The 26,889-nt window shown below is 36.8% G+C and overlaps 2 protein-coding genes across 2 annotated transcripts; one reads left to right on the top strand and one right to left on the bottom strand.

Annotated features, from left to right (window-relative positions):
• Window positions 1–1,362: 1,362 nt before the first annotated feature.
• LOC118347917 (GATA transcription factor 9-like) lies at window positions 1,363–3,018 on the top strand. Its single transcript, XM_035688186.1, has 2 exons — window positions 1,363–1,769; window positions 2,153–3,018. The coding sequence occupies exons 1-2, from the start codon at window positions 1,443–1,445 to the stop codon at window positions 2,864–2,866; spliced, it is 1,041 nt and encodes a 346-aa protein (XP_035544079.1). The 5' UTR covers window positions 1,363–1,442; the 3' UTR covers window positions 2,867–3,018.
• Window positions 3,019–10,532: 7,514 nt separating this feature from the next.
• Window positions 10,533–15,370, bottom strand: LOC109000410 (glucan endo-1,3-beta-glucosidase 8-like). The gene is made up of 2 exons (XM_018977277.2): window positions 14,613–15,370; window positions 10,533–11,678 (listed from the first exon to the last, which is right to left on the bottom strand). The coding sequence occupies exons 1-2, from the start codon at window positions 14,954–14,956 to the stop codon at window positions 10,577–10,579; spliced, it is 1,446 nt and encodes a 481-aa protein (XP_018832822.2). The 5' UTR covers window positions 14,957–15,370; the 3' UTR covers window positions 10,533–10,576.
• Between the last annotated feature and the right edge of the window lie 11,519 nt (window positions 15,371–26,889).

Here is a 26,889-nt window from a genome sequence, read left to right as displayed (position 1 = left end):
CGAAAATGGTTAAGAGAACTCAATTCTCTTGGTAAGCCATCTTTTCTTACCAATAAGCGAAACACCCTTGTTCTTGGCTCTCTTCACACTCCCCTAACAAAAGCAATGATATATAAAAATTAGGGTATCGTCTTGGTGCTCCTTTGAATTCAATTTATTATCAAATAAATACTCAACCAACAAGTGACCCAGGCGCACAATTTTTACAAGATCTATTACAAGTTTGGAAATTAAAAGTTTTATCCACTGATCTTTTATGTTTTTTTCAGCCCTAGCCTCCCCCACATCTATTTACATTTGAAGAAACATCACTTTATTACAATAGCAGGTTTGTTTATCAATGAATTGGAACCTCAAAGAAAGGGTCTTTTTTATAAGGGAACACTGGAGCAATTTTTTTTTTAATTATTTTTAATCACGGAGTGATTGAATGTGACAAAATTTCCATTAAGACAGATAGGTTTGGCAAGTGAGACGAGACACAAAATACTCATCTTATCATTATAATTTTTTCAAATTTTCACACAAAATATAATAAATAATTCAACTTTTTTAAAATTTCAATTCAATTTTTTCAAAATCTAAAATAATAATAATATTAAAAAATAATATTTAAAACAAAAAATTTTCATCACACTATCTAAAAATTCTCGCTGACTAAAAGAAAAACGAAATGTGAATATTTACTAGCATCTGTTTTTTTTTTTTTTTTTGAAGTAAGCATCTGTTAGCATAAAACATAGTTGATCGTTTCCTTTAAATGAAAGGATGCTAGTCATTAAACCTGCACATAATCCATCTCCACTTCCCCTTTTCCTGGACCAATTAAGCCGACTTGGTCAAATTTGTTTGAAATTTTCAAAGAATCCAGCCCCCTATAGTACACTGCTATTCAGCTAAACCAAATCCGAGACCATCACAATGTATCTTTTGGAAGAAAGGGAGAGAGTTGCAGGCATCACTTATCACCTAATTTCTGAGCTGCCCTGCCTATGATAATAACTTCTGCAAAGCTGCACTCGTAATTCAGAAAGAAAGCCCTTATTTTCTTAGGACCCTGCTACAGGGATCAGACTGATAGTGTATTTTATCTTTTATTTTTTATTTATAATATTTAATAAAAAGGCATAATGCATCGGTCATTTTCCATTTCCTTATCCTGTACCTGAATAAACTAAGGTTTAAAAAAAAAAAAGGAACGGAAAAAGTACAAATAAAAACATGTTAGAGCATTCATTTTTTAACAACAATAAGCTCTAATATGCTACTTCTCCCTTTCTTTTCTTATAACTTGAGAAATAAAACATTACAGAAAATATGTTTTGTTGATAAAACCAAGAAAAAGCAAGGCAAGGAATAGAGGACATGTATAGATGGCATGTAAACCAGAATAAAGCCGTGGTAAACAGGTCCTTACGAGATAGTTGCAGAGAGAGGTGGGGATGTGCCGATGTGGGCTTGCTCTCCTTGATTGCGTAAATTTGATTTGTTTCTTTAGCTTTTTCTGCCGACAAAAAAAAAAAACCGAGGCCATAAAGAGGGCACTGAGACAGCTAGAAAGACTACATTTTTCTTCTCCTGTTCTTCTTTTTTTTTTTTTTTTCTTTCTTTCTCTTGGATTTCTTAAGAGTATTTGCATTGTGGCCATGGATTTCTACCGGAATGTGACAGTTGCCGGTGATTACCAGCCAGAGCAGGTCCTTTCCCCTCACTCCAAGCTTGGTGGCCTCACTACCAGTCTTGACGAACTCTTCTCTGCTCAGAACACGGTTCGTCCTTTCCTTTATTGGTGTTCCTATTCATAGTTTTTCTTTGTACTTCTCTCTCTCTCTGAGCGGAATTGTGGTTGTGCTTTCGCAAATTTCTTTTGCTCGCTTGTACTTTTGAAGTTTTAAAACTTTGGTTTCTTAAATTGCTTGCCTGTTTCAACTCCTTGGTTCTCCATTTTTTATTTTTCTGTACCTTCTCGTGCTTGTTAGGTTTTATCCTTAATTTTATGTCTAATCTCCTTCTGTGTTGTGTCCCTTCACACACTATTTTGGTCAGGTTTTTCACACCTATATTAGATATGAGATATCACATTTCACCAATACGTAGTACATGCTCTCATGGGTCATACTAATTCTGGGTTTCTTTGTGACCAAACGTGCAGGAAGTGGATGTTAGCTTAGAATGGCTTTCAGTATTTGTGGAAGACTGTCTATCCAGCACTGGAAACTGCCTCCCAGTACCCACCGGTGTTCAAGCCACAAGTACAACCCCAAAGCCCTCAAGACCCTTGCAGAAGACCGAACAGAACCCAGCTTCCCTGCAAACTTTTGTAGTGCCAGGCAAGGCTAGAAGCAAAAGAAAAAGGGCTACAACTCTCAAAACCAAGAACTCTTTAACTTTGAGAAGCACCTGGTCACATCACTTCAACCCAAAAATTCATGCCCTCAACGTAATCAGCTCGGACCCCCCTTTGCTCCAACAGGCTTACTGGTTGGCTGACAGTGAACTTATTGTTCCCAAAAATGAGGAAAACATCAACATACTAAGAGATGGTCAGCAGGAAGAAACAAGGGAAGAAGAGGAAGGACAGGACGAGAAGGGGATGGTGCGGAAGGGAAGCTTGGAGGGTAGCAATGAAAAGCAGCCAATGCCAAGGAGGTGCACCCATTGCCTAGCACAACGGACCCCACAGTGGAGGGCTGGACCCTTGGGTCCGAAAACACTGTGCAATGCATGTGGGGTAAGGTACAAGTCGGGTAGGTTGCTGCCAGAGTATAGGCCAGCAAAGAGTCCTACTTTTGTGAGCTATTTGCACTCAAACTCTCACAAGAAAGTCATGGAGATGAGAATGGCTTTTCCGCCTTCCATTCCCTAGTGGGCAGTGGCTTGGGTTTTCCCTTGAAAAACAAAGTTTAGACAGAACAATTCCTTGAAATTAAACTATTAGTGTAGTAACACCGAATTTGCTGTTGGCAGATGATCCGTGGGATCCCTTGTAATTTAATATCATGTAGTCCTCTTTTTTTTTTTTTCTTCTCTCTTTTTTAGTTCCCGAAGTACACCTGCAAGTAGATTTTGAAGTGTTCTTCACATGTTCATTCCCCGATCACATCGATGTTCATTATTATTTTTTTCTTATATGTTGGAGCCCAAGAAAAATAGTAGTGTCAAGGGCATTCTCATGGCTGAATTCTGAAACATACGAAAAATTATTTGTTTATATTTTTGGAAAGCTCTGCACGTTAGGATACAAAAGCAATGAAAACAACAAGACTTTAATGCGTTTGCGACTTTGTGCACAACTGGTTTTCCTCTGTTTGTAATGTCGCGAAGTCTTTTTTTTCTTTTTTCTTTTCAATAAAAAAAATAGAATCCAAGTATTAGTGTTGTCGTATATATTATTCAAGTTTGAAAAACACTTTGCAACAGCCTGTTGCTGTTGGGTAGGGGTGATACCCGTCCCCTACGGGGCGGGGCCACCCCTACCCCGCCCCCGCATGTGGGGTGTGATTTTTTTTCCCGGATCCCGCCCCCGCATGGGCGGGGGCGGGGTCCCCCGTCCGCTGCCCGGGGTGCGGGGGTGGACACCCACCCATCCGCACCCCCCGCACATGGGCCGGTCCGGCCCAGTACTTTTTTCTGGGCCCTAAATGGCCCAGAATCAGTTTTTGGGCTTCTTTGGGCCTAGAATTCGTTTTGGGCCACTTTGGACCCATTATTTAGATTAAAAAAAATATAAATTTAAAAATAGAAAAGAAATAATTTTTTTTTGATAAGTAGATATTAAGTTTTAACTATTAAATAATTAAGTAATATTCATCACTAAGGCAGTAAGACATTATGCTAAAATAAATAGTTTACAATTATACAAATTAAGAGAACTAATAAACTATTACACTATTACAAACTCTTCTAAAAAAAATAAATATTACAAATTGTATAATTAACTATTGTAGCAACATTACAATAATTGTAAATTAAGAAAATTAATTTTGGGGTAGAGCCGTAGTTGTGAGTTCACTGAGTTGTGTCGAATGTCGATTGCTGTGAGACTGAAAATCAATAAGTTAAAAATAAAAGTTAATAAGTCAAAAAACCTGAAATATTAATAAGTTAAAAATAAAACAAATTAGAATTAAAAATTTATAAAAATGAAACAAAGTTTTAAATGTAAAAAACAATTAGGGAAGAAATTATGCAAACCATGGCAATGGTGAGTCCAATACAAAAGTCATGCTGCATCGGAGGTAGCCGTAGACGTCGTCTCATGTATCACTATAAGTATTAAATTTGAAATGAAATTAATGAATACCAATTAAATGAAAATAAATAAATGAAAATAAGAAATTAGAATAAATACCAGATCCAGACTGATCATCACCCTCCTCCTCGACGTCGGCCTCCTCATACTCAAGAACATCCGGAACATGAATTGGAGTTCCCTTGATCCAATTCTGCGTGCAAATCAAAACCTCCACAGTGGCAGGAGCTAATGAACTCCGAAATGAATCTAATACACGTCCTCCGGTGCTAAAGGCCAACTCTGAGGCTACTGTGCTAACAGGGATGACCAAAAGTGTGCATGCTATCTCTCCAAGGATGGGATACTTCACAGCATTCACCTTCCACCAACTTAATATATCGAAATCTCGTGAAAATGGTAGAATCTCTGCTGCTAAGTATCTGTCTATCTCTGACTGAGCCTCTACAGAAGTCCGGAGGAAGGGGGTCTGCTCATACCTCTCACCCCACTCCAATCTACGCCTTTTCCCACTCTCGACTTCATGAAACTGTGAGCCTGAGGCTGAGGGGGTAGATGTAGGTGCTGCAATATTACCACCCCGCAGGGTGGAAAACTCATCAAATAATCTAGTAATGGTTTCCCGAACCCTTGCTGCAATAAGCTCCGCCCATACTTGCCCGTACGCAAGGTCCAATCCAAATATCATGCCATCCAACTTATACATCGGGTCAAAGACGACAACTACATATAACAAAATATTAGTCCTAGTTAAATCTCCCCAATACTTGTCGTACTTTGACCTCATAATCAATGCCATCTCCCGCAGCCTAATGTGACCACCCGCGACCATGTCATCTAATTCTTCTTTTACCCTACATATTTGCTGGCATACAACATTGGATGTAGGGTACAAAGTTCTAAATAGCCTCATGGTGACATCGTAAAAAAGCTTCAAAAACTCTACAAAAATAGTTACAATTTCTCAATCATCAGCTACGGGTTTCCCCAATCCCCCGTGATCATCAAAATATTTTACATATTGGATGACTTCATCTCCCAATAATGCAAATGCCAGCCTATATTCTTGGGCCGCCTCCAACATCAGAAATGTTGAGTTCCATCGTGAAGGCATATCAGTACAAAGGCCCTTCTTAGATGTTAGACCCGCATATCTCGCAGCAACCTTGAATTTCTCCAACCTTGAAGGAGAAGATCACACCCATCTCACAGCAGTCCTAACTCGAGCAATCGAGTCATGAAGATCTCTCAAACCATCACTGACAATCAAATTCAGAATATGTGCTGCACATCTCACATGCAGACACTCACCACCCATAAGTGTCTTATTTGCCTCTCTAAGATAAGTTTTCAAATGTCCTAATGCAACATTGTTAGACGAGGCATTATCGACTGTGACTGTAACAACTCGGCTCAAACCCCTCTTTTATTGAAGCCTCCAAGGCCTTCCCAACTGTCTCACCCTTATGATCGGTGATTTTATAAAATTTTATAATTTTCTTGTGTAATGTCCAATGGCAATCAATAAAATGCACAGTCAAAGACATATAATTAAAATTTTGGATCGATGTCCAAGTGTCAGTGGTGAGACAAACAAATTGACCCGCCAATTGACCCATCAACTTCTCATTTTCAATGTAAAAATGCTTTTTTACATCCTTTGCCACCGTGTGGCGAGAGGGAATATTAAACCTTGGTTCCAAGTAGTGAGAATACGCTTGGAACCCTTTCCCGTCTACAATTTGAAAAGGTAGCTCGTCCATTATGACCATACGAGCTAGATGTCTTCTACACTCATCGGGATCATACTTAGTATACCCCCTCAAACTTGCACCCCCACTAGTCCCATCGGCCATTTTTTGAAGTCCAACTTCTAGACTAGATTGGCTTTTATCTTGTAATGATCTTAATATTGGACTTTTTTTGCATTGCTCTTCTAAGTGCACCTTTAATTGTGAGGTGCCATGTTTCCTATAGTGGCATCCATAAATTTTGCCACAATGATTACACTTGGCTTGGGGGTTACTTGAGTCACCACCATCTAGTTTGGTGAAATGACTCCAAACTATTGAAGCAGGTTTCTTGCTGGGCTTGGGGGCGGGGCAAGGTGCCGTAGGGCTAGGGGTAGGGGTATGAGTAGGAAGGGTAGGTGTAGGTGTAGGGGTAGGGGTAGGGGTGCCCTCGGCCTGAAAAGGAGAGCTCGCACTCGAATCCGCTGGCATATCCATGAACTAAAGCAAACAAGAAATCTGAAATAATAGAAAACATAACAACTATATAATGAATATAAAAGAAAAGTAGAATAAAAAAAAGTATCACACTATCATTTGGTTATAAATGTAATAAAGTATATTAACAACAAATACACTATATGTTGTTAATAAAGTATATTAACAAATACACTACATGAGGAAAGAAAATATGAATGTTTCCTTTATTTAAGTAAGGTAGAAAAGTCCACATCCAACAAATTAAAAAATATTAACGAAGAAATGACATTTTTTTATTTATTTATTTTTAAAAAAAAAAATCTTCATCTCTTAATATAACATCAAATAATTTTTAAAATGTAGTATTATGCATGGGTTGAAAAATGATATTTAGAGTAGATAAGTCTTGTGTATTTTTTTTTAAAGAAAAAACTTGATTAGTAAATGTGAAACTTACAAGAATAATATTTTTTTTAATGATGAATCTCATTTTTTTTAAAGAAAATCCTTAGTATACTTGTATAAATTATATCTAGCATTACTAGTCTAGAATAGGGTATTAGAGGATAATATATACACACACAAAGTTAATTTCCAGATTTTAATGGCATGCAATTTCCTGTTTATACATTGAGCCCTAAATTAATTTAGGGGTTCCAATATTTGAAAACCCTAAATTAATTTAGGGGTTTCAAAGATTGAACCCCTAAATTAATTTAGGGTTTCGGATTTGAGCCCTAAATTAATTTAGGGGTTTCAATCTTTGAATCCCCTAAATTAATTTAGGGTTTCGGATTTGAGCCCTAAATTAATTTAGGGGTTCCAATCCGAATTAATTACACAATCAATTCCAATCCAATCCGAAATAATTACAGAAATGAGAAAACAAACACAATTCACATGCATTTCACGGACTCATTCAAATTTCAAACCAAAACACATGCACAATCTAAGCTCCACAGTACACAATTTACAAAAATCCCATCCTCCATCTCCGATAAACCCCATCCTTCCTCCAATCTCCATTAAAAATATAAATCACAAAAAAATAAAATAGGATAGGGCTTGAGTTTCTTACCTTCGAGTTCGGGATTCGGATCTTCGGTGAGATGCAGAGAAAGGGACCGGATGCGCACGACGACATTGAAGGAGACGCTGGTAGCTGGGAGCGGCGCCGGAAACTCTGAGAGTGAGCGAGGGAGGGAATCGGGGGGGGCGGGGATTTCATTTCTAATTAACCCAGGCATGAAACGACGTCGTTTCATGCCTGGGTTTAAAAAAAAAAAAAACCTACGCATGAAACGACGTCGTTTCATGCGTATTATTTTTTATATATATATATATGAACAGTAATTACGGGATGGAAGGGGTATCATGGGGCTGGTGTCACTTATTCCGCTAATTCACGGACAATGAGCCGTATTAAGGTGACCCCGCCCGTGATCCGCTGGGATGGTGGTCAGCCTGCCGCATCTAAAAGTATGAAATGGGTCGGGGCAGCGGGGGCGGGGGCGGGGCCCCGCTGCCCACCCCTACTGTTGGGCGAAAAACAGCCCACCAACGGGCTGGCTACACTAATATAAAGGTTTTGTAGCACAATAGAATAAAAAGTAGCTGATTAATTTCTCTAATAATTAAATAAAATATTGTTAGAATATTATTTTTTAATATTAATATTATTTTAAAATTTAAAAAAATTATATTATTTATTATATTTTATATAAGAATGATGAGATGAGTTGAAATGAATTTTGAATTTAAACCACCCTTGATCTTTTCCCATAAAACATGTGCGTGAAATGTGCATGATATTAGTAAAAGTTTGAATTTTAAATTTTTGAAAGATGATTGATTATCATATTTCACATTTGCATATTTCATTTGAAAAATTTGAAAAATGATTGATACTCTTTTTGACATATGCAAAAGATATATGATTTTATTTGAAAAATTAAATGTAAATAATGCTCATTTTGTCATATGCAAAAAGTAAAAGATTAGGTTTGAAAAATTTAAAAAATGAATGATATTGTCTTTGACTATTACAAAAAAAAAAAAATAATGAAATTTTATCTGAAAATTTTGAAAAGTGAGTGGAGCTCTTTTTTGACATGTAAATCAAATTTAAAAATAAAATCTACAAAGCCTGATGCACGAATGAGTGAGGAGTTTGGATAAGGGATGAGATCTAGTGTAGGCAAGTGCATAGTTAGTCACATAACATGCTCATGTGGTGGAATGAGATTGGAGGGTTGGAGGGCTGGTATGGTTAGTCACATAGTGTAGTCTAAAAAGTATACACTCTTCAAGTTTTGCTATATATATAGCGCTACTGCCTCGTAGGAGATAAGATAATGGGTTCCAAGAAGGGCATGCATGTGAGTTTTCATCGTTCATGTTTTATCGAGTGATTTGGTGGTTCTCAAAGAAAATTTGGAACAAACAAACACGGAATATTGCTTTTGCAATATATACTGCTCAGGTGAGAGGGTTGGTTACTTGGTATAAACCTTTAGAAAAAAATGGTGTGTCCCTCTTGATCATAAAATATCCCTCAAATGCCTTGTTTCCATGCATAACCCTTGTGGCTATAACCTCCAGCTCCATGCTTGCTTCCCAAATATATTCAATCATCAAGTTCTTTCTATCCTATCCGTTCATCATTCTCAAAGTCAAAACATTAGATTATGATTGCCGACAAACCGTTATTTGCATGCGTGCTTTTGTCATCAGAAAAGTTATTTTCTTTTTATTACTCTTATCATTATTTTTCGTGAGTGTGAAATCTAAATATTGATATATTAGTGATACCTCTTTAATTAATGTGTTAAAATTAAATTGTGTCAACGAATCAAGAAGAATGATGACAATGGTAATATTGGTCGGGGGTGACACGAAAACACACAGCTTAGGAGTCTACGTAAACTAATTACCACTTCCAAGTTCCTCAGCCCTTGTTAAATTAACTTAATTATATATTAGGGTCATTATTTTGTTGAGGTCCTCCCAAAAATAAAAACATGAACATATGATGGAATATGGATGATGATGGACGCGAAGGAAGGTGAGTGGCCGTGGGGGGGTGAATTAACACTACTCATCACATCTAAGACCATATTCATAAGAGAGCTGGACTGATTGTGTTGTTGGGGGTTTTAGGGTGCATAATTGAGATGCTCATTTTCAAATGTTTGTTTTGTGTGGATGCTGAAAAACTGGCCCCCACCATTAACAAGAACTCCATCATCCCTTTTTTGTGAGCTTGAAAAGGCGGAGATTTCTATTTGGTCAGCCTAATGCAACAGCCCAGCAGCTTATTAAAGCTGGGCTAGATATTAACAAGAGGCCCCGCGCCCAAAGGAATCAGTCTCCTATCCATTGGTGATTGGAGCAAAGGATCAAACACTTTGGAATGGCCCATTGACTCTCGGATCAAGCACTACGGGGCTTAAAAATTGCCATGAAATTGAAATAGAGAAATATTTGATACGAATAACATTTTTTTTTAAAAAAAAAAAAAAAGAAAATTATAAAATAATAGATCTAATAATTCCTCTATATAATATCAAACCAAATTATTAAAAATGATTATAACCAGTGACTTTAATTCTACCTAGCCTTGGCCTAGGCCTAGGCCGGACGAATTGTCAACTGATTCTCTTTCAATTCAATCTTTCTGTCCCTTTATTTTCCGTTTTTTGTGCACAAAGGAAGATGTTCAGTCTCCTTTTGTCTTCCAAGTTAACTACTACCAACATCCATCCACATGCTGCTGCGCGATTGCCTTTCTGCATGACCCGCCCGCGATCTACCGCCCCATGGAAAAATAAAAAATAAAGAATAAAGGCAAAGTCGGATGAGTGAGTTCCATTCTGTATTGTCACGAATCTCATCCCACAGGCCAACAAATCAATTAGATGCCTTATAAGCCAGCCATAGGATTTATGGTTCCTGTGGACTTTTTATTTATTTTTTTATTAACTAATTTTTATTGAACCAATCTGTGAAGTAAAAATATCCCCAAAGAGTTGTAACGTACTAAGAAAGTACCAAAAATAATAACAATATGCTTGATCTCCAAAAAAATTAAAATTAAAAATTAAAAATTAATCATCTATTGCAACATAAACAGGAATAGAGTTACAAACACTGCAGTAACCGTTGAGCACCCCCCCGAAGAAGATGCAACTATCTGAATGGGAAAATTGCAGTTCCCTTGCGAGATATTCTGTGCAGTCACCATGGCCAAACCTTGAAAATTGCAAGCCAATGGGTTCTGATTCTGTACCTGGAAATACATATTAAATGCATAAGACGCATTCCCATTAGCATCCAAGTTGTTACAGGAGGAACCATATCCGAGTGATGTGCAATCTGCGAAGGTGCAAGCAAAATTTATGTTATCTGCAAGCTTGCTCAGATCCTTGGCATTGGGGTTAAACATACACCATTTGTTAGGGAGATATTCCACATTTTGTGCAGGCACAAGAAGTTTATTTTGATTCTGACCAGAAAGATCCATCGTAAATTTGGGCTGCCCATCATACCTATAAACTCCCCAGTGGCGCTCAAAATTTCCCGGAGCAATGCTCTTGGCATCCTCATCTATAAGACCAAACAAGTACACTTCTATATATCCAGGGCGTAATGGGGTGCCCTTACCGGCTGCAAGTCTCGGTAAAAGCCCGTTATAAAATCTATAAGCATTGCCTATATTGGCGTTCTTGTCTCCCTCTGTAGGCCACCCCACCTCGCCTACAATAATGGTCATGTTCTCATATCCAACAGCTTTAAGAGCAGATGCCAAGGTGTCAAAGTTGGCATCAAAAACATTTGTGTACTGAATCCCATTACTATCAACGACGGGCTGGCTTACCCCGTCAAAGAAGGCATAGTCAACAGGGAAGTCGTCATTGCCATAAAGACTTAGGAAAGGGTAAATGTTTACTGTGAAAGGGGCATTGTTCTTGCTTAGAAACTGGGCAATCTGGGTCATTAGGTCGCTAATATCATTCCGGAACCTCCCGGCAGATGGATAGGGACTGGTCTCTGGTGAATTGTACACATCGGCATTTAAAGGAACAGTGGCCTTTATGGAGTCTCCGACACCAGCTTCATTAAGGGCATTCTGAATGTTCTGAAGTGCTGGGAGGGTGACATTCAAGAATGAGCCATTGTAGGATGTCAGGAAAGGCTCATTGCCAACTGCTGCATATCTGTGCAAGTAGGTAGTAATAATCTGATAAGAAAGAGGAGCTAACTTAGAAGCTACAGCCTCTCAAATCTACAATGCCAAACGTATAAAGAGAATAGCAATAAAGACAAATCAAAATTGTATATCAAATAACAGAAGTAAGCTTCACAACCAGTTTTTACTTGAGAGCAAGAAGACCGGTTGAAATGTGATAAAATTATTCCTTACTTTTATAAACTACTATGAGGTGTTTGGGTTAAGGAATCTGATATTTCCTTTGGCATCCACCGTTCTAGGAGTGTGATGCCAGAATCTGGATTACCAATCTATTCTTTCAAAAAAAATTATTTATTTTTCTCCTAAAGTGCATAAAACTGTTTGCTACAAAATATATATTTTTGATCGGAAACTCCATGGCTGTGTTTCAGATTTAGAAATGAAATAAACAATGACGGGGAGTAGAGGAACATGTAACCATTGTTTCATTTCATTTCCCAAATAAACTTGTTCATAGAATAAAATAATTCCTCACTTTTTATACAAATTTTGCAGACGGTCACAATGAAACAAAATATAATTATTATTAAAAGATAACCCAGACAAAATTCTACATAGAGACGCAGATTTTCTTGTACAAATTTAATGATATTTCATAGAAGAAAATAGTTGCATAAAGCCACGTTATTTTGAACAATTACAAAATATAACGAAAAATTAAAAAAAAAAATCAAAAGGGACAGACGCAAAATATAAAACAAGGAAAATTTTGTCCATATGATTTAAATGAATATTCTTAGGATGATGGCACTACAACGGAATCCACATTCCCATCTAAAGATGGTTGGGTGGAATCAAGATTCCCGTGCGCATCTGGATTCAACTTCACTTATATGCATTTAAACAGATTATTAAATCTTAAAAGAATATCCTCATTTAAACACCCCACTAATGTAAAAGGTTTATCTAATTGGTAAAGAGAAGTCCGAATTGTAAATCTGATAACCATCACTTCCTTTAAACTTTTCAATAAGCATGCAACATTACAAAATTGAGATCCAACAGAGATAATGACGTAACAAGTTTATTAAATAACTATGACAAATCTATTTCTTTCTCATTTATATTTTGCTTACTAGTCTTATAGTCTGTTTCTAACAATTAGATTTTGTGATACCCCATATGATATGGATAAGGGTAGGTGGTGTATGGGATCCCACATTGCTTGGGAAGGAGAAGTTCTTGCTCTTTATAAGATTCCAATGGGGCTCTAATTGTATCATTGACTAGTCCTTTTGGAGTATAGGCCATGTGGTTTGGGTCTTCCATTGGGATGTTACAAATGGTATCAGAGCCTATCCCAACCAGAAATGTGGGACTTGAGCCGTGCCACCTACAATGGACAGGCCCGATGAGGACGTCGGGAATTTAAGGGGGGTAGATTGTGATACCCCATATGATATGGATAAGGGTAGGTGGTGTATGGGATCCCACATTGCTTGGGAAGGAGAAGTTCTTGCTCTTTATAAGGTTCTAGTGGGGCTCCAATTGTATCATTGATTAGTCCTTTTGGAGTATAGGCCATGTGGTTTGGGCCTTCTGTTGGGGCGTTACAGATTTAGTGTCCATATTCCAATAAACTTTCCAGAGAGATAAATTTTCCTCCTGGATCTTGCTACTCATTCTTTTATATTTCCCATGTGAAATCCCCACAAAAAAGAACTGTACAAAGAATCCAATGCTCCAAATGATAGCGAAGTAAATGTTGAAAATAAAAACAACAAACAACTTCCCTTTTCTAGGTAAACAAAGATTTGATGAGAAGAAACTGCATCAAAAAATTAGTAAACAAGAGAATCCCAAAAATATGCAAGAAGTTGGAGTTAAGTTGGTAAGATACTGAAACGTCCCAATAGAAGGCCCAAACCACATGACCTATCTCCAAAAGGACTAGTAATGATACAAGTGGAGCCTCATTGAAACCTTATAAAGAGTAAAAATTTTCTCTTCCCAAGCAATATGGGATCCCATACACAATCTACCCTTATCCATATCATATGGGGTATCACAATCTATACCCCTTAAATTTCCGACGTCCTCGTCAGGCCTGTCCATTGTAGGTGGCAAGGCTCAAGTCCCACATTTCTGGTTGGGATAGACTCTGATACCATTTGTAACGTCTCTATAGAAGGCCCAAACCATATGGCTTACATTCCAAAAGGACTAGTCCATGATACAATTAGAGCTCCATTGAAACCTTATAAAGAGTAAGAACTTCTCATTCCTAAGCAATGTGAGATCTCATACACCACCTACCCTTATCTATATTATATGGGATATCATAGATACTAAGGCCCAAAGCTCGTATTTCCTCGTCTTAGAACTTCTCAGTAATTAATTAAAGCACATTAAGTAGAAACAACGTTAAGGAAAGCATGTGGCATATTTTATAAAATACAAAGAGAATTTAATAGCAAATTAAATCAGGGCCTGCCAATGACCACAGCTGATTGGATTTCTAAAACACAATAGAACAGAAAATTCAAAGGCAAGGCATTGAATACCACATGATAATGTGGAATCGAACATGTCCTAACTGCCCATGGCAGAGTCAAGAACCAACTCAAGTTATTCAACCAATTAACATCCCAAAATAGCATAAGTTGCCCAATACTTCATATCAATGTGATCAGAAAATATCTTGAATTTTCAAATAAATGAAACAAAGAATATCCCAATAAATTTTCAAGTTAAAGCAAAAGATTATCAATAATTTTCAGTATAAATAACATCAGTTTATGCACTCAAGGTAATAACACACACATACACACATATACATATGAATATATATAAGGAGAATGACCATAGTTAATAAAATTGAGAATCCCATGGAAGTTGATAATAATAAATCAATAGGAAAAGGAATAATTAAACAAAAAGAAAAGAAAATTTGATGTACTTGATGTTAACTCCTCCATTGAACAGATAGCGGGTGACGTTTCTCTGGACCCATTGCTTAGCACGATTATAGCTGTTCATCACCGCCAGCTGATCGTTGGGAATAGCGACCATGACCTCGATATCAGACCCAGCCAGAGCGCTCATTGTAGACTGCTCTGCATCAAACAGCTTCACCTTCTTAATCCCATTGTCTTTCAACATCTTAACCACTGTGTCTGGAGGCAACTTGTGGGTTGCCATGGTACCCCAATTCACACCAAGACCTTCAACACAAACACAAACACAAACACAACCGAGGAGCCACACAACAAAAACCCAGTTAAGAAACCACAGCCTCTCCATGATCCCACCGTTTCCTAGGGGGAAAATCGCCACGAAAATTATGGGTTTTACAGGGCAAAGAGGGAGAAAGTCTTTTTTTTTTCTGAAGCAGTACTAATTGTTCGTTTTTCTTCACAGAGATTTAGGGGGAAAAGCAACGGTTTTTTGCAGATGGGTTCGAGGAATCAGAGAAAATGCAGCGATTTTCCAGCAAGTGAGAGAAAAGGAATCCAATATGTATCGAAAGCAGCACAAATATATTTCACAAAGAAAATAATTAAAATATCGAATAAAATTAAGGTTTTGCGAAAAGCATGAATGGGGAAAAGGTTTATCGGAAACCGAGGGAAGGCAGAAAAGTGGGCTTTGACGTTATTCTTTGCTTTCTCTCATGTGCTGCTTTCTAATATCAGAGAGAGATTCGAGTGTAATTGCTGTTTACGAAGAAGCATAAAATTTGGGTTAAATATAACAAGATAATTTTTTTTTTTTTTTTTTTGTGTTTTATACTATTATTATTTTTTAAAAAATAAATTCGGACTTTCAATTTTATTATTTTGCTTCTTAATTTTATAGCTTTTCAACAGTTATCCTCCATTTGTTCTTTATCAGGTCATGACTAATAGACTTGCGTGTATAAAAATCATTTAAGAATAAAGTAAAACCTAGGAAGTTAAATCTTAAAAAGTGAATGTAAAAACCAGGCAAAACTTTGAAAAAGAGAGAAAAATTCTTACACGAGCAAAAAATAGCTAGGGACAGCAACCCCTGACTGGGGTAATACAATTCATTTACTGGGGATAAATACTTTAGACGAAAATTTTTTAATTTAAATTTATAAATTAATATGATTTAATGTGAAATTGTAAAATTATAATTATTATAAAGTAAATTTAACGTATAACATTAAGTCATGTCAGTTAATTTTTATAAATTATTGTAATATTTATTTTCATTAAAAACAGTAATTTTTTTTTCGGTTTTATATTTGTTTATATATTAAATCTAACTCTGGTTTATTTTTGTTTGTTTTGTTTATTTGAATTATTTTATATGTATGAAAATAGCGAAAGAGAAAAATCAATGGCAAAGATACAGAGAGGAGAAGTAGAAGGAAGGCATTTCTTGCCAAAATGAGTCCCCGTGTGTTTTTATCCACTAAATAAACAAGAAAGGAAAATAATAAAATTGGAGAAAAGGACGATTTGACAGGAGCAGTGGCACAGTACGTTTGATACACCCAGATTTCTGTCTTTTGATCTGGCTTCATGTTTTGTTTTTCTTGAAAATCATACCGTTGGATGCTTTTCTTTGACTTTTGTTACATATTTATCTCAAGATTCTGCATATGACAAGCGAGTATCTTCACTTTCTGAAAAGTGGGAGGCAGAGATAGACAGCTTGATCGTGTGAAGGAAGGATACTGCAAAGGAGTGAAAAGATTGTGGGGGGTTGTATTGTAAATTGTAATTGTACCTGGGCTTTTGGGCAAACGTGCAGTGTCAGAAGCCGGAACGACGTGCATTAATGGGCCACGTCATCACCGCACCAATCTTGTTGTCTGCTCTGCAGTGAACCGACCATAAAAGAAAAGAAAAGAAAATTACATTATTATTGGAAGACCAACCAGGGCCCCCCCACTCCCCAGCCCCAAGGAAGCTCATGAATAAACAGTGATTTACTTTTTTTTTTTTTTTTTTGGTGTTATTATTAATATAAAAAATTGATATTTATAATTTTAAGATGTAAAGTCTCATAAATTAAAATTTTTTTTTAATAAATTTAAAATTTACTAAATTTTTTTTAATAATAGAAGTAACTTTTTCAAACGAAATAAGATACTAGTATTACTCCTTGATTTATTAATGGATTCGTGATAAGTACTGTATTATTTGTTACTGCTGTCGTTTTTCAACTCAGCGCGCTCCTCTCCACTCAAGTCATATCTCCTTCCATTATAGCCGTTTGAATGGAGAGAGACCAGTCGGTCACTCTTCAGATCCTCGGTTTAGTGACTAGTACAGAAAATCCATTTCTTTTGTCCCTTTCTTCTGAGGCTTTGTCCCTTGACGATCGCTTGTTCCCCGAAAGCTTTTGTTTGGGAGCGAGATATTTCAAGAAAAAAAGTTATATAAAGTCGATTCGTGCAAACGGCGTATAAGCGGTTCACTAAAAAATCTTTTTTTTTTTTTTTAAATTATTCTTAACATGATATTTGAGAATCTCATCGCTATTACTCAAACAAGCATCAAATGTATGCTTGCGTATTCGTTCATAGGTCAAACTGGATAAGTAATTATTGAAATAATTGTTAGAGACTCAAATGGTGTATATGCAAGTCCCTCCCTCTATGCATTTCTTCTCTACTTCTCGATCCTTCCACGAAACTGCACATGCCGTCAAACTCCACGAGTCAGTAGCCGCTTGAAGCACCGAAGAAACCTTGACAACAAGGTCTCTCCCCTTGAACCCGTCACCCTCTCTCCCTTAGCCGCCTTATTCTTCAGCCACAATGTTATGTGGTGATGAAGTGAATTGCAGAGTTGAGAATGGATGAGTTGATGGTAGGTGTTGGGTTCTGTGTGGAGGAGATGGGGAAAGAGTCCTCGGATGCCATGGAAAAAAAGAAGAAAGTGAAGAAAAAACAAATTTGGTGTAAAAGAGAAAATCTGTAATGTGGGTATTTGCCTAAGTTGATGGGTCGATGGTGGGCATTGGATCAATTGCTCGACAGAATGTGTAAAAGAGAAAATCTTTGTTGTGTTTTTCTTGCTCCTGCAATGTGGGTATTTGCTTGAGTGTTGGTTTCAGTTGTGCATGTGTTGATGCATTCTTCTTCTTGTGCGACTGCTTGTGCACTTGCTTTATTTTCTTCCTTAATACTTACGGACTCAACCACTTGAAGCTTGAGTGAAGACCACATCGCAAGAGAAGCACCTTTTTTTCATTTCATTCTCTACCTCTCGATTTGTGGTCTTTGTTGTGGGTTTGGTTGTACCGTGGGTACGATCGTTTTGGATGTTTTTCCTTTTCTTTTGAAATGTATTTCTCGTCTTTTTTGTTTGCTGTATTTTTTTACCTTACATTCTGTTGTTGTTTCTCTCATCATGTTGTGAAAGTGAGAGTCAAGTTAGGATTTTTTTTTTTTTTTGGTTAGGTTGTTGTGTTCGTTCAACTCCCACCTAGAAATCACTCCCCTAAGCAAGAATCACCCAGAAATCCAACCACATTTGTTCAACTCCCGCCGCTATAGTCACCCAGAAATCACTCACAAAACCAACCACCTTCCTTCAAGTCCTGCCACTACAATCACCCAGAACACCGCAACAGAGTTGGATTTGTACAAAACGAAAGTAGACAGAGTCGAACAGAACACACAACCCAAAACACTTGGATTTGTACAAAATGAAAGTCGAACATAGTTTGTTGAAATTTGTAAATATTCACAAAAAAAATACCCATATACCTTCAGAAACCCTAGGGAAGGAACATAGAGTACAAAGTGAACTAGGGAAGATATGGGGAAGATTGAGGTTGATGTCTTTTCATCAAACACCGTCTGTGCATTGTTGTTACTGTTTCTTCCATCGTTGAGGAGAATGAAAAAGGAATTGAACTCTGTTATTCGTTTTTGTTTTTTTAATAGTAACTGCCACGTCATCGATCCACGTCATCTGACTGCACAGCAACTGTAACTTGCGACTGTAAGTAGCGGAACTGATATTTCAATAACCAATTTTCAACCTTTTGTAAAATTTTGAAGAATCAAACTTGTTTTAATCATTTATATTAATGTCAAAAATAGCACAAAAGACCTAGATAGAAAAAAGAGTCATTTTCGGCCCACTAAGATAGTCCAAGACTAGATGAGACGGTTCGAAACTCACGATAATGGTCCAAAGTGATGATACAATGTCAGTACATACATCTATAACAGTGAATAGAAATTAAATACAATAAATATAAATAGAGATGGAGACACAAAAATTTACCTGGTTCGACACAGGACCTACATCTACAGGTTGTTTGGAGGGCAAATCCATTATAATATGATTATTTTATAGTCTTTCATGGTATTCCATTTCTCTATATACAATGGAAGTCGAAGACCTATTTTCTGGAAAAGATAATATTCTAGAGCTCTCGTTCGGAGGTTAAAGATGACCTTTGTCTCCTCCTGCTCCTCCCTTTAACCATCTGGAAGAAGTCATTTTTATTCTGGCCCTTGTCAGTAGTAGGTGAGGTAGTTAGCTTTATCATGCTCATTTCTCTTTTTTTTCTCTCTTTCTCGTCACCTCATTCTTCTCCCTCTGACACTTACTTTTTCTTGTCCCTTCCTTGTCTTTTTCTTCTTGCTTATTGATGGTCACCCATTGGGCTGGGCCTGAGATGCATTTTGAGCCAGGAGAGTTTTAACTCCTAACGGATGTCCGCGATTCTTAAGGTCGGCTTGCTCAACAAGAATGCCTTGATAATCTTTAAGTTAAATTGCGATAGAGATAATCTGTGAAAATCTGTAGAAAAATAAATTACGGGAGCAAGTTCCTGATTTTTTGTTTTGTTTGTGTTAAGTGATGAAGATTTTCGAGTGTGAAGCTAAGCGAGAGATGAACTCGACCACACTAAATGAGAGCACGAAACTTGGCTTGGAGAACTAGGCGGGAGATGTATTTGACCGTGCTATGTGTGAGCGCAGAGCTTGGCTTGGTGAGGTAGGCGAGAGTGTGCTTGATTGTGCTAGGTGTGAGTGTGGAGCTCAACTTGGGTTGGAGATGTACTCGAGCACACTAGGTGCAAGCACATAGCTCGGCTTGGTGAGGTATGCAGGAGATGTGCTCGACTGTGTTAGTTGCGAATGCGGAGCTCGGCTTGGGCACGAGGGTCGAGTAGGCAAGAGACTGTCATTGCCTGTAGTTCGCATCGAGTTTAGGGATTCAGTTTCGCTAAGCTTATGAGCGAGAGTCGAAGCAGTCAAGGGACTGTCATTGTCGCAAGTCAAGAGACTCGGCTTTGAGTTTGCTTGATAAGTTGCATGAGTATGTTTATCATTAGCAAATAGTGTATATCCTCATGTCCGTTTTTGTTTTCGATGGCGTTAGTGGATTTTTGCCCCTTGATGTGAATTTTTATCGGTGTTTCTATTTTGGTATTGATGCTAGAGTTGGTGTAGTAACCCATACTAAGCGGCCAGGGAGTCCGTCAACCCCTTGGGTTTATCTCAAGCAGCTGCCAAACCCGTTGACTCGTTCCCAAAGGTAATCCGTGTAAGCCGAATTGTGGAGCTTGGAGGCTAGTTCCTAGAGGTAACCCTTTGGCAGCGGTTGCGGCATGAGTGCATACACTTGGCATTTGTTTGAGAAGATGTTAAGCCAATGTTGTTGTCTAGGTGCAAGTCTCGTGACTTGACTTTTATGTGCGTGAGAGAGGTCGGGCAGTTGAAGGACTTGTTCTGCCTGTCGAACGCGTGAGTGAGTTTAGGCAGGTGTATGACCTGTCCTGCCTGTTGAACTCGTGAATGAGGTCTGATAGGCGTATGACCTATCCCGCATATGGAAAGCTGAGTGAGGTTGGGCAGGTGCTTGATTTGTCCCCTTGTCGAACATGTGTGCGAGGTCGGATAGGCGTATGACCTGTCTCGCTTGTTGAACACGTGAGTGAGGTCAGTCAAGCATATGACCTATCTTACTTGTTGAACGCGTGTGTGGGGTTGGGCAGGCGTATGACATGTCCTGCCTGTGGAATGCGTGAGTGAGGTCAGGCATGCGTATGACCTATCCTACTTGTGGAAAGCGTGAGTGAAGTCGAGCAGGCATTTGACTTGTCCCGCCTGTGGAACGTGTGAGTGAGGTCATGTATGTGTATGACCTGTCTCGCTTGTGGAACGCGTGAGTGAGGTCGGACATGCGTTTGACCTCTCTCGCCTATAGAAATCGTGAGTGAGGTTCGGCAGGCGTTTGACTTGTCCCCCATGTCGAATGCGTGTGTGAGGTCGGGCAAGCATATGACCTGTCCCACCTGTTGAACATGTGAGTTAGGGTGGGCAGGTAGGCCTATGGCTTGTCCAGCCTGTTGAACGTGTGAGTGACTCGACTTTTGTTGAAGGAGATGCTTGATCGTGCTAACAAAACCAAACCAGTTAGTATAGTTTATCCAAATCACAAATGTGAGATTTACAAACTTGAATTGCTTTGGTAGAGTGTGGCAAATGTTTGAGGTGCGTCAACAAGGTTTGCGGGCAGCCATGCTTTGGAAATGATGAAGATCTGGGGTGTCCATGATATGGAGCAATTTACTTTGATGAAGACATATTAAGATGTTTGAGCGATGCTCAAGAGGGGCCATGTAGTCGGTGTTTCGTACCACGTGCATGAACCAATTTTGTTAGTAAAAATAAATTTATACAAATTTTGAGAGAGAAAAACCAGGGTGATTTAGTCACTGTAGCTAAGTTTTGCTTTACTGAAATTGTCTGCTACTAGTTGCTATTTCTTTTATTTTGAGCTATTTCATTAATCTGTGATTGATGGACTCATTGTGGCTGTGTAAAGCATTGTGGCCAATGAACTCCTGTGGCCGTGTAAAGCACTGTGGCCCATGAACTTCTGTGGCTGTGCAGAGCATGTGGAAAAAGAGTTTCTCGATTGTTTGAAGAGGTCGTAGGGGCGTAACCTGTTTGGTTTTGAACAAATTATAGGATTGAACCAGTATACACCGGTTTTGCATTTTCAAGAACCGATACCATTCCGGCTACTCTCATAAACTAGTACTTCCGGTTTTACAGGTTCCAGTTCGGTTCGATCCCCATTTTTCGATTTTAATCAAGTGCCATTTGTCATTAAAAATTTGTTATAAAAAAAATTGCTATAAAAAAAATTTGTTGTAAAAAAAAAAACCAATTGTATAAAAGAATCTGCTATAAATAAAATCTTCTGTAAAAACATCTATTGTATAAAAAAAACCTATCGTTTAAAAAATCTGCTATAAAATAGAAAATGAAATTCTGCTATAAAAAAATATGCTATAAATAAAACTACTATAAAAATAGAAAATGAAATTCTGAAATAAAAAAAATCTACTATAAAATAATATCAGCTATAAAATAAAATAAGTCTAGAAGTCCATATTACAAATTTAAAATTTACAAGTCCATATTAGAAGCTACCACACAAGTCCAGATTACAAGCTGCCACACAAAGTCCAGATTACAAAATAAAACTAAAAATAAAATACTAACAATCTCCTCAAGTGTCCACATTACAAAATAAAAAGACTACCAATATTAATTGTTTACACAATAAGAGAAATACAATCAGAACAAAGAACTATGCACCAAGTTACCAACTCCAATAGTCCATTCAAACAAACCTTGGAATTGTACAAAAATAAATCAAGCAGTTAATTCCAATTAAAAGTTATTAATTACATTAAATGGGAAAAAAAAAAAACTTGAGGAAAGAAGTGTAAAAAGATGACCTACATTAATAATCTCCAATCGAAGAAATAAGTTTCAAATAACTTCTAACTTATTCTATGAGCTCTACACAAGGGAAAAAAATAATTAAGTATAATAACTAAAACAATTTTAAAATATGATATACAATATAGAAACAATAAAAGAAAATGTGAGTGAGGCTATATACCTGTATCAAAATTTTCAAAATCTTCAACACCATCCATTAAATTGTGAATGCTAATCGGGACAGAAGAAGAATGAAACTAATTTTGTGCACAAATAAGAGCTTCTATCATAAAGGGAGATAAGCTACTGCGAAAAAGATCAAGTACTCGATCTACTGTACTAAAAGCCGACTCAGAGGCCATTGTAGATATCAGAACTGTAAGAACATCCCGGCAACTTTTGAAAGCACGCGTTATCTAATGGAGTTAACCTTTCACCAAGTCAACATGTCAAATTTCGCATCATCTTCTTCACATTTTTTAGACAAATACCTCTCCACTTCATATTTACTCTCCAAAGATTTTTTTAACTCCAAACGCTTCTTAAATTGAGCAAATTTAAATAACGTCATATCTTCTACCCGACTAGTTGAACTTGTAGTACTAGTCCTTCATTCGCTTGATTGGCTTATAGTTTGAACTTGTGCCCCAATGTCACCTCCGTTATTTTCACAATAACTATTGTATAAACGAGTCAGTGCATCTTTAACCCATACCACCAACATAACAACAATCAAAATATTATCAACATACATTTCATCGAAACAAAATGCTAGACATTGCATTTTATGTCGAGGATTAAGAACCAACCCAACATACAACAAGAGATTCATTTTTTTAAAACTTCCCAATACTTCTCAAATTTAGACTTCATATTATATACCATTGACCTCAAATTATGTGGCCCTTCCACACACTCCAAATTAATTGCATCTTGAATTGTCGTTGGCTCCAGAACAAAAGAATTGCAAGTGACATAATTGGCTCCCAAGAAACGCAAGGTTGCATTGTAAAAAAGTTTAAGAAGTTTTACAAACGACCTACTCTTAGCCCAATCATACTTGGTTGAAAGCCCTAATTTGGATGCCACTCCTTTACTCAACTCACTAATACCATCATTATCCTCACTATCATAATCCTTAACACTCTAAACATATTCCGGATCTTCATTCTCTAGCCGTTGAAATGCTTTTTGGAACTTTTCAACCCTATCCAACATCATATAGGTGGAGTTCCAATGAGTTGCTATATCTAAGCATACATGACTTTTACAAGTAATATCTTCACTGTCACAACATTGCTTAAATGTAGTCCACCTTTGTAGAGATGATCTCGCATACTTCATAGCCCATTTAATTCTTGCAATTGATTGATTAAATTATTTTAACCCATCTCGAGCAATCAAGTTCAAGATATGAGCATAACATCTCATATGCAAGAACTCATATTCCAAAATCGTATATTTTCTATTCTTTGTCTTTCTTTTGATATTCGAAATTGTCTCATTATTTAAACTTGCATTATCGAGTGTAATTGTAAATATTTTGAGCCTCCCCCATTCTATCAAAGACATTTCAATTTTCTTACCTAGTGTCTCACCCTTTATGGTTTTCCACCTTACAAAAATTGATAATTATTTTGTGCATTTTTCAATCTTCCATCAATAAAATGTTTGGTGAGACACATGTAGTTAAAATTTTACATGGATGTCCATGTATCTGTGGTTAGACAAATTTGATGCCCCTAGTACTTTTCAACATTTATTTCTCTCTAAAATAAATTCTAAAAACATCTTTTCAATCGCTTTATGTGATGAAATCTCAACCCATCTAGGTTGTACAACAAGCATAAATCTCTTAAGAAAAGCTCTACGTGCAATTACTTTTGCGTACTCTATTAATATGATTGGTTGCATCACTTTTTTTAATATAAAATAGCTACTTTGGTCAATCACATCAATGAAGTGTGCAAGAAATACACAAAAGTGACCGTATGTAGCATAAGTCATCTATTAAATCCCTCCCCTTCCACAAATTTAAAAGGTAGCTTATCAACAATCAACATTTCTGCTAAGGCTTCTCTGCAAGCCTCAACACTGAAAGCAATAGGAACAAGCCCCACGCTGGTTTCTCCAAGCTTGAAACCTAATAAAGATTAGTTTCTATCCACTTTCCTAATTGGAGACTTCTTACACTATTTTTTTAAGTGTTGCAATATTAATTTTGTGCCATTTATATTAGGATCACAAGTATAAGTAGTCTCACAAATGTTACATGCAGCCTTAGGTCTCGACTTATTCTTAATTTTAATCTTTATAAAATATTCTCAAACAACATATGTTTTCCTACCACTACCAGTAAATTGATTGCTTATATTAGATTTGGGTAAAAGTGGATCATTAGCCGATGTTGATTTTATGGTCCTTTTCGTTGAAGGTTGAACATTGCCAGGTGTTTTTGTTTCATTTGAAGGATCCATCTGTAACAACAAAATAAGGAGAGAGGGAGAGGATCAATTATGAAATCTGTAACATTTCAAAGCACATTAGATGTAAATGGTCAAACTTAATCCAAGATAGTAATCCCGCAGAAAAATTAAGAACTAGAAAAGGAAAATAGCAGCATGGTTTTTTTCAGCATACTCCTAGAGAGTCTCAAATATTTTGAATTCAAAGGTAGTGATATTGGACATGAGTCATACATTATCTCTAACAGGCACATGTGAATCCGCATTTTATGCAAAATAAAACAACCAAATTCCTCATGTTTCTGTCTGCTTCATTTTTTTTTTTTTTTTTCAAGAATTCCATGTCCTTGGAATCTATGACCCTTGACTCCTCCACTATAGATTTTCATGAAACAAATTTAGAGACTGAAAGGGAAATTGAATGGATACCAAAAGCTCACAGAAGACTAGGGAAAAAAGACTGTCCACTTATAGATTAAGAGGCAATGAATGACTACAAGAGTACTACAGTTTGCTAAGTACTTGGAGTTGGAGATTGCATTAAAATGGAGTAACCAAAAATATAAGATGGGCGTATAGGCCCTCTGATCACTACCCAAAACCCTCTTTAATATCATAATCAGATAGCAAAATTCATCAGGATTCAGGACAGTGACTCTTATTAGCAAAATTGACTGAACTGAACTTATATATACATACTGAACTTAACTGAACTTATATATTAGCAAAATTCATCAGGATTCAAGACAAGTTGACTGAATTGAGCTTATATATACATACTGTCCAAACTCTTAGCAAAATTCATGATCGATTCCAAATCCAAACATAAAAGTTTGAGTGTTAGAGGCTCAGTTAGATGGGTTTTCTATCGAGCCATCAATGACTTATATCTGATACAGTGAATCGTGATACCCAACATTTCCAATATCAGTTGTTTCTAATACTTTCTCACCAACCAAACAAACGATGAAAAAAAAGAATCATTGAAAAAATGAACCAAGCAGACTGTACGAGCAAACATATATGTACAACAACAAACAAATCATAAAAAAATATAAATCCATCAAAAAAATCATTTCCAAAGCCAAATCATCACAGAGACTAAGTGCGACAGTGCGGGAGAGAAATTTCCTAAATTTAGAGCAAAAATAATCGTCGAAGAAGAGGGAGAGAAATGCGGGGAGAGGATTAAGGAAGAGAAAATACAGGAGAGAGAGGGGTTGCGCTTGCATGCGAGAGGGGATGTGTGCGACGGTGTGAGAGGTGAGGGGATTCAGGGAGGGTCGCGTCAGAGTGACTCGGTGAGGGAGGGACTGCCAACTGGGACGGCTATGAAGCGTCGAAGGTTGAGTTATCCTAAGAATGTTGGAACGACGTCGTTTATTAACCTAAAAACGATCTCATTTCAACTAGCTGGGTATCTATTTAGATCACCGATTCACTAAAACGACGTCGTTTATTGTTTTGGGCAGCTGAGCTTTTTTATTTCACTGGGCTTTCTAGCCCGTTGGGCTTTTTTAAATACATATATAAATATATACATATTTAGTATTATAATATATATTAATTTGGATAAATACATTTCTCTATCAATACCAATACTAATAGTAATAGTAATACTAAATACTATATTATACTATAACTCTTATAATATATTAATATATACTAGTACTATAAATTATACAATTATAGTGTTACTACTAGTACTACATATAGTATATATATTATAGTGAGACTAATACTATATGTTATACATTATGGAATATAATAATACATTGATACTAAATTATTAGTAATACTATATACTATACTATTACTAATAGTGATATTAATACTATATATAGTTATAGTGATTAGTATAACTATATAATAGTATTAGTATAGCTATATATTAGTAGTAGTTATAGTGATTTACTATATCTGTATTAGACTATTAGTATTAGTAATAATATAACTAATACTATAGTGATTTATATAGTAATTTATATATAGACTTAAAGTGGATTACTAATAGTATTAGTATTAGGCCA

The sequence above is a fragment of the Juglans regia genome, chromosome 3 (assembly GCF_001411555.2).
Source record: "Juglans regia cultivar Chandler chromosome 3, Walnut 2.0, whole genome shotgun sequence".
In the NCBI taxonomy this organism is placed as follows: Eukaryota; Viridiplantae; Streptophyta; class Magnoliopsida; order Fagales; family Juglandaceae; genus Juglans; species Juglans regia.
Note: the sequence above shows the minus strand (reverse complement) of the source record. Positions and strands in the feature narration are given on the sequence as shown.

Coding starts and splice junctions, on each gene's coding strand:
- LOC118347917 (XM_035688186.1), top strand. CDS start 1,443: ATGTGCCGATGTGGGCTTGCTCTCCTTGATTGCGTAAATTTGATTTGT. Junction 1,770..2,152: donor TCTTCTCTGCTCAGAACACG/GTTCGTCCTTTC, acceptor CCAAACGTGCAG/GAAGTGGATGTTAGCTTAGA.
- LOC109000410 (XM_018977277.2), bottom strand. CDS start 14,956: ATGGAGAGGCTGTGGTTTCTTAACTGGGTTTTTGTTGTGTGGCTCCTC. Junction 11,679..14,612: donor AATGGAGGAGTTAACATCAA/GTACATCAAATT, acceptor CTACTTGCACAG/ATATGCAGCAGTTGGCAATG.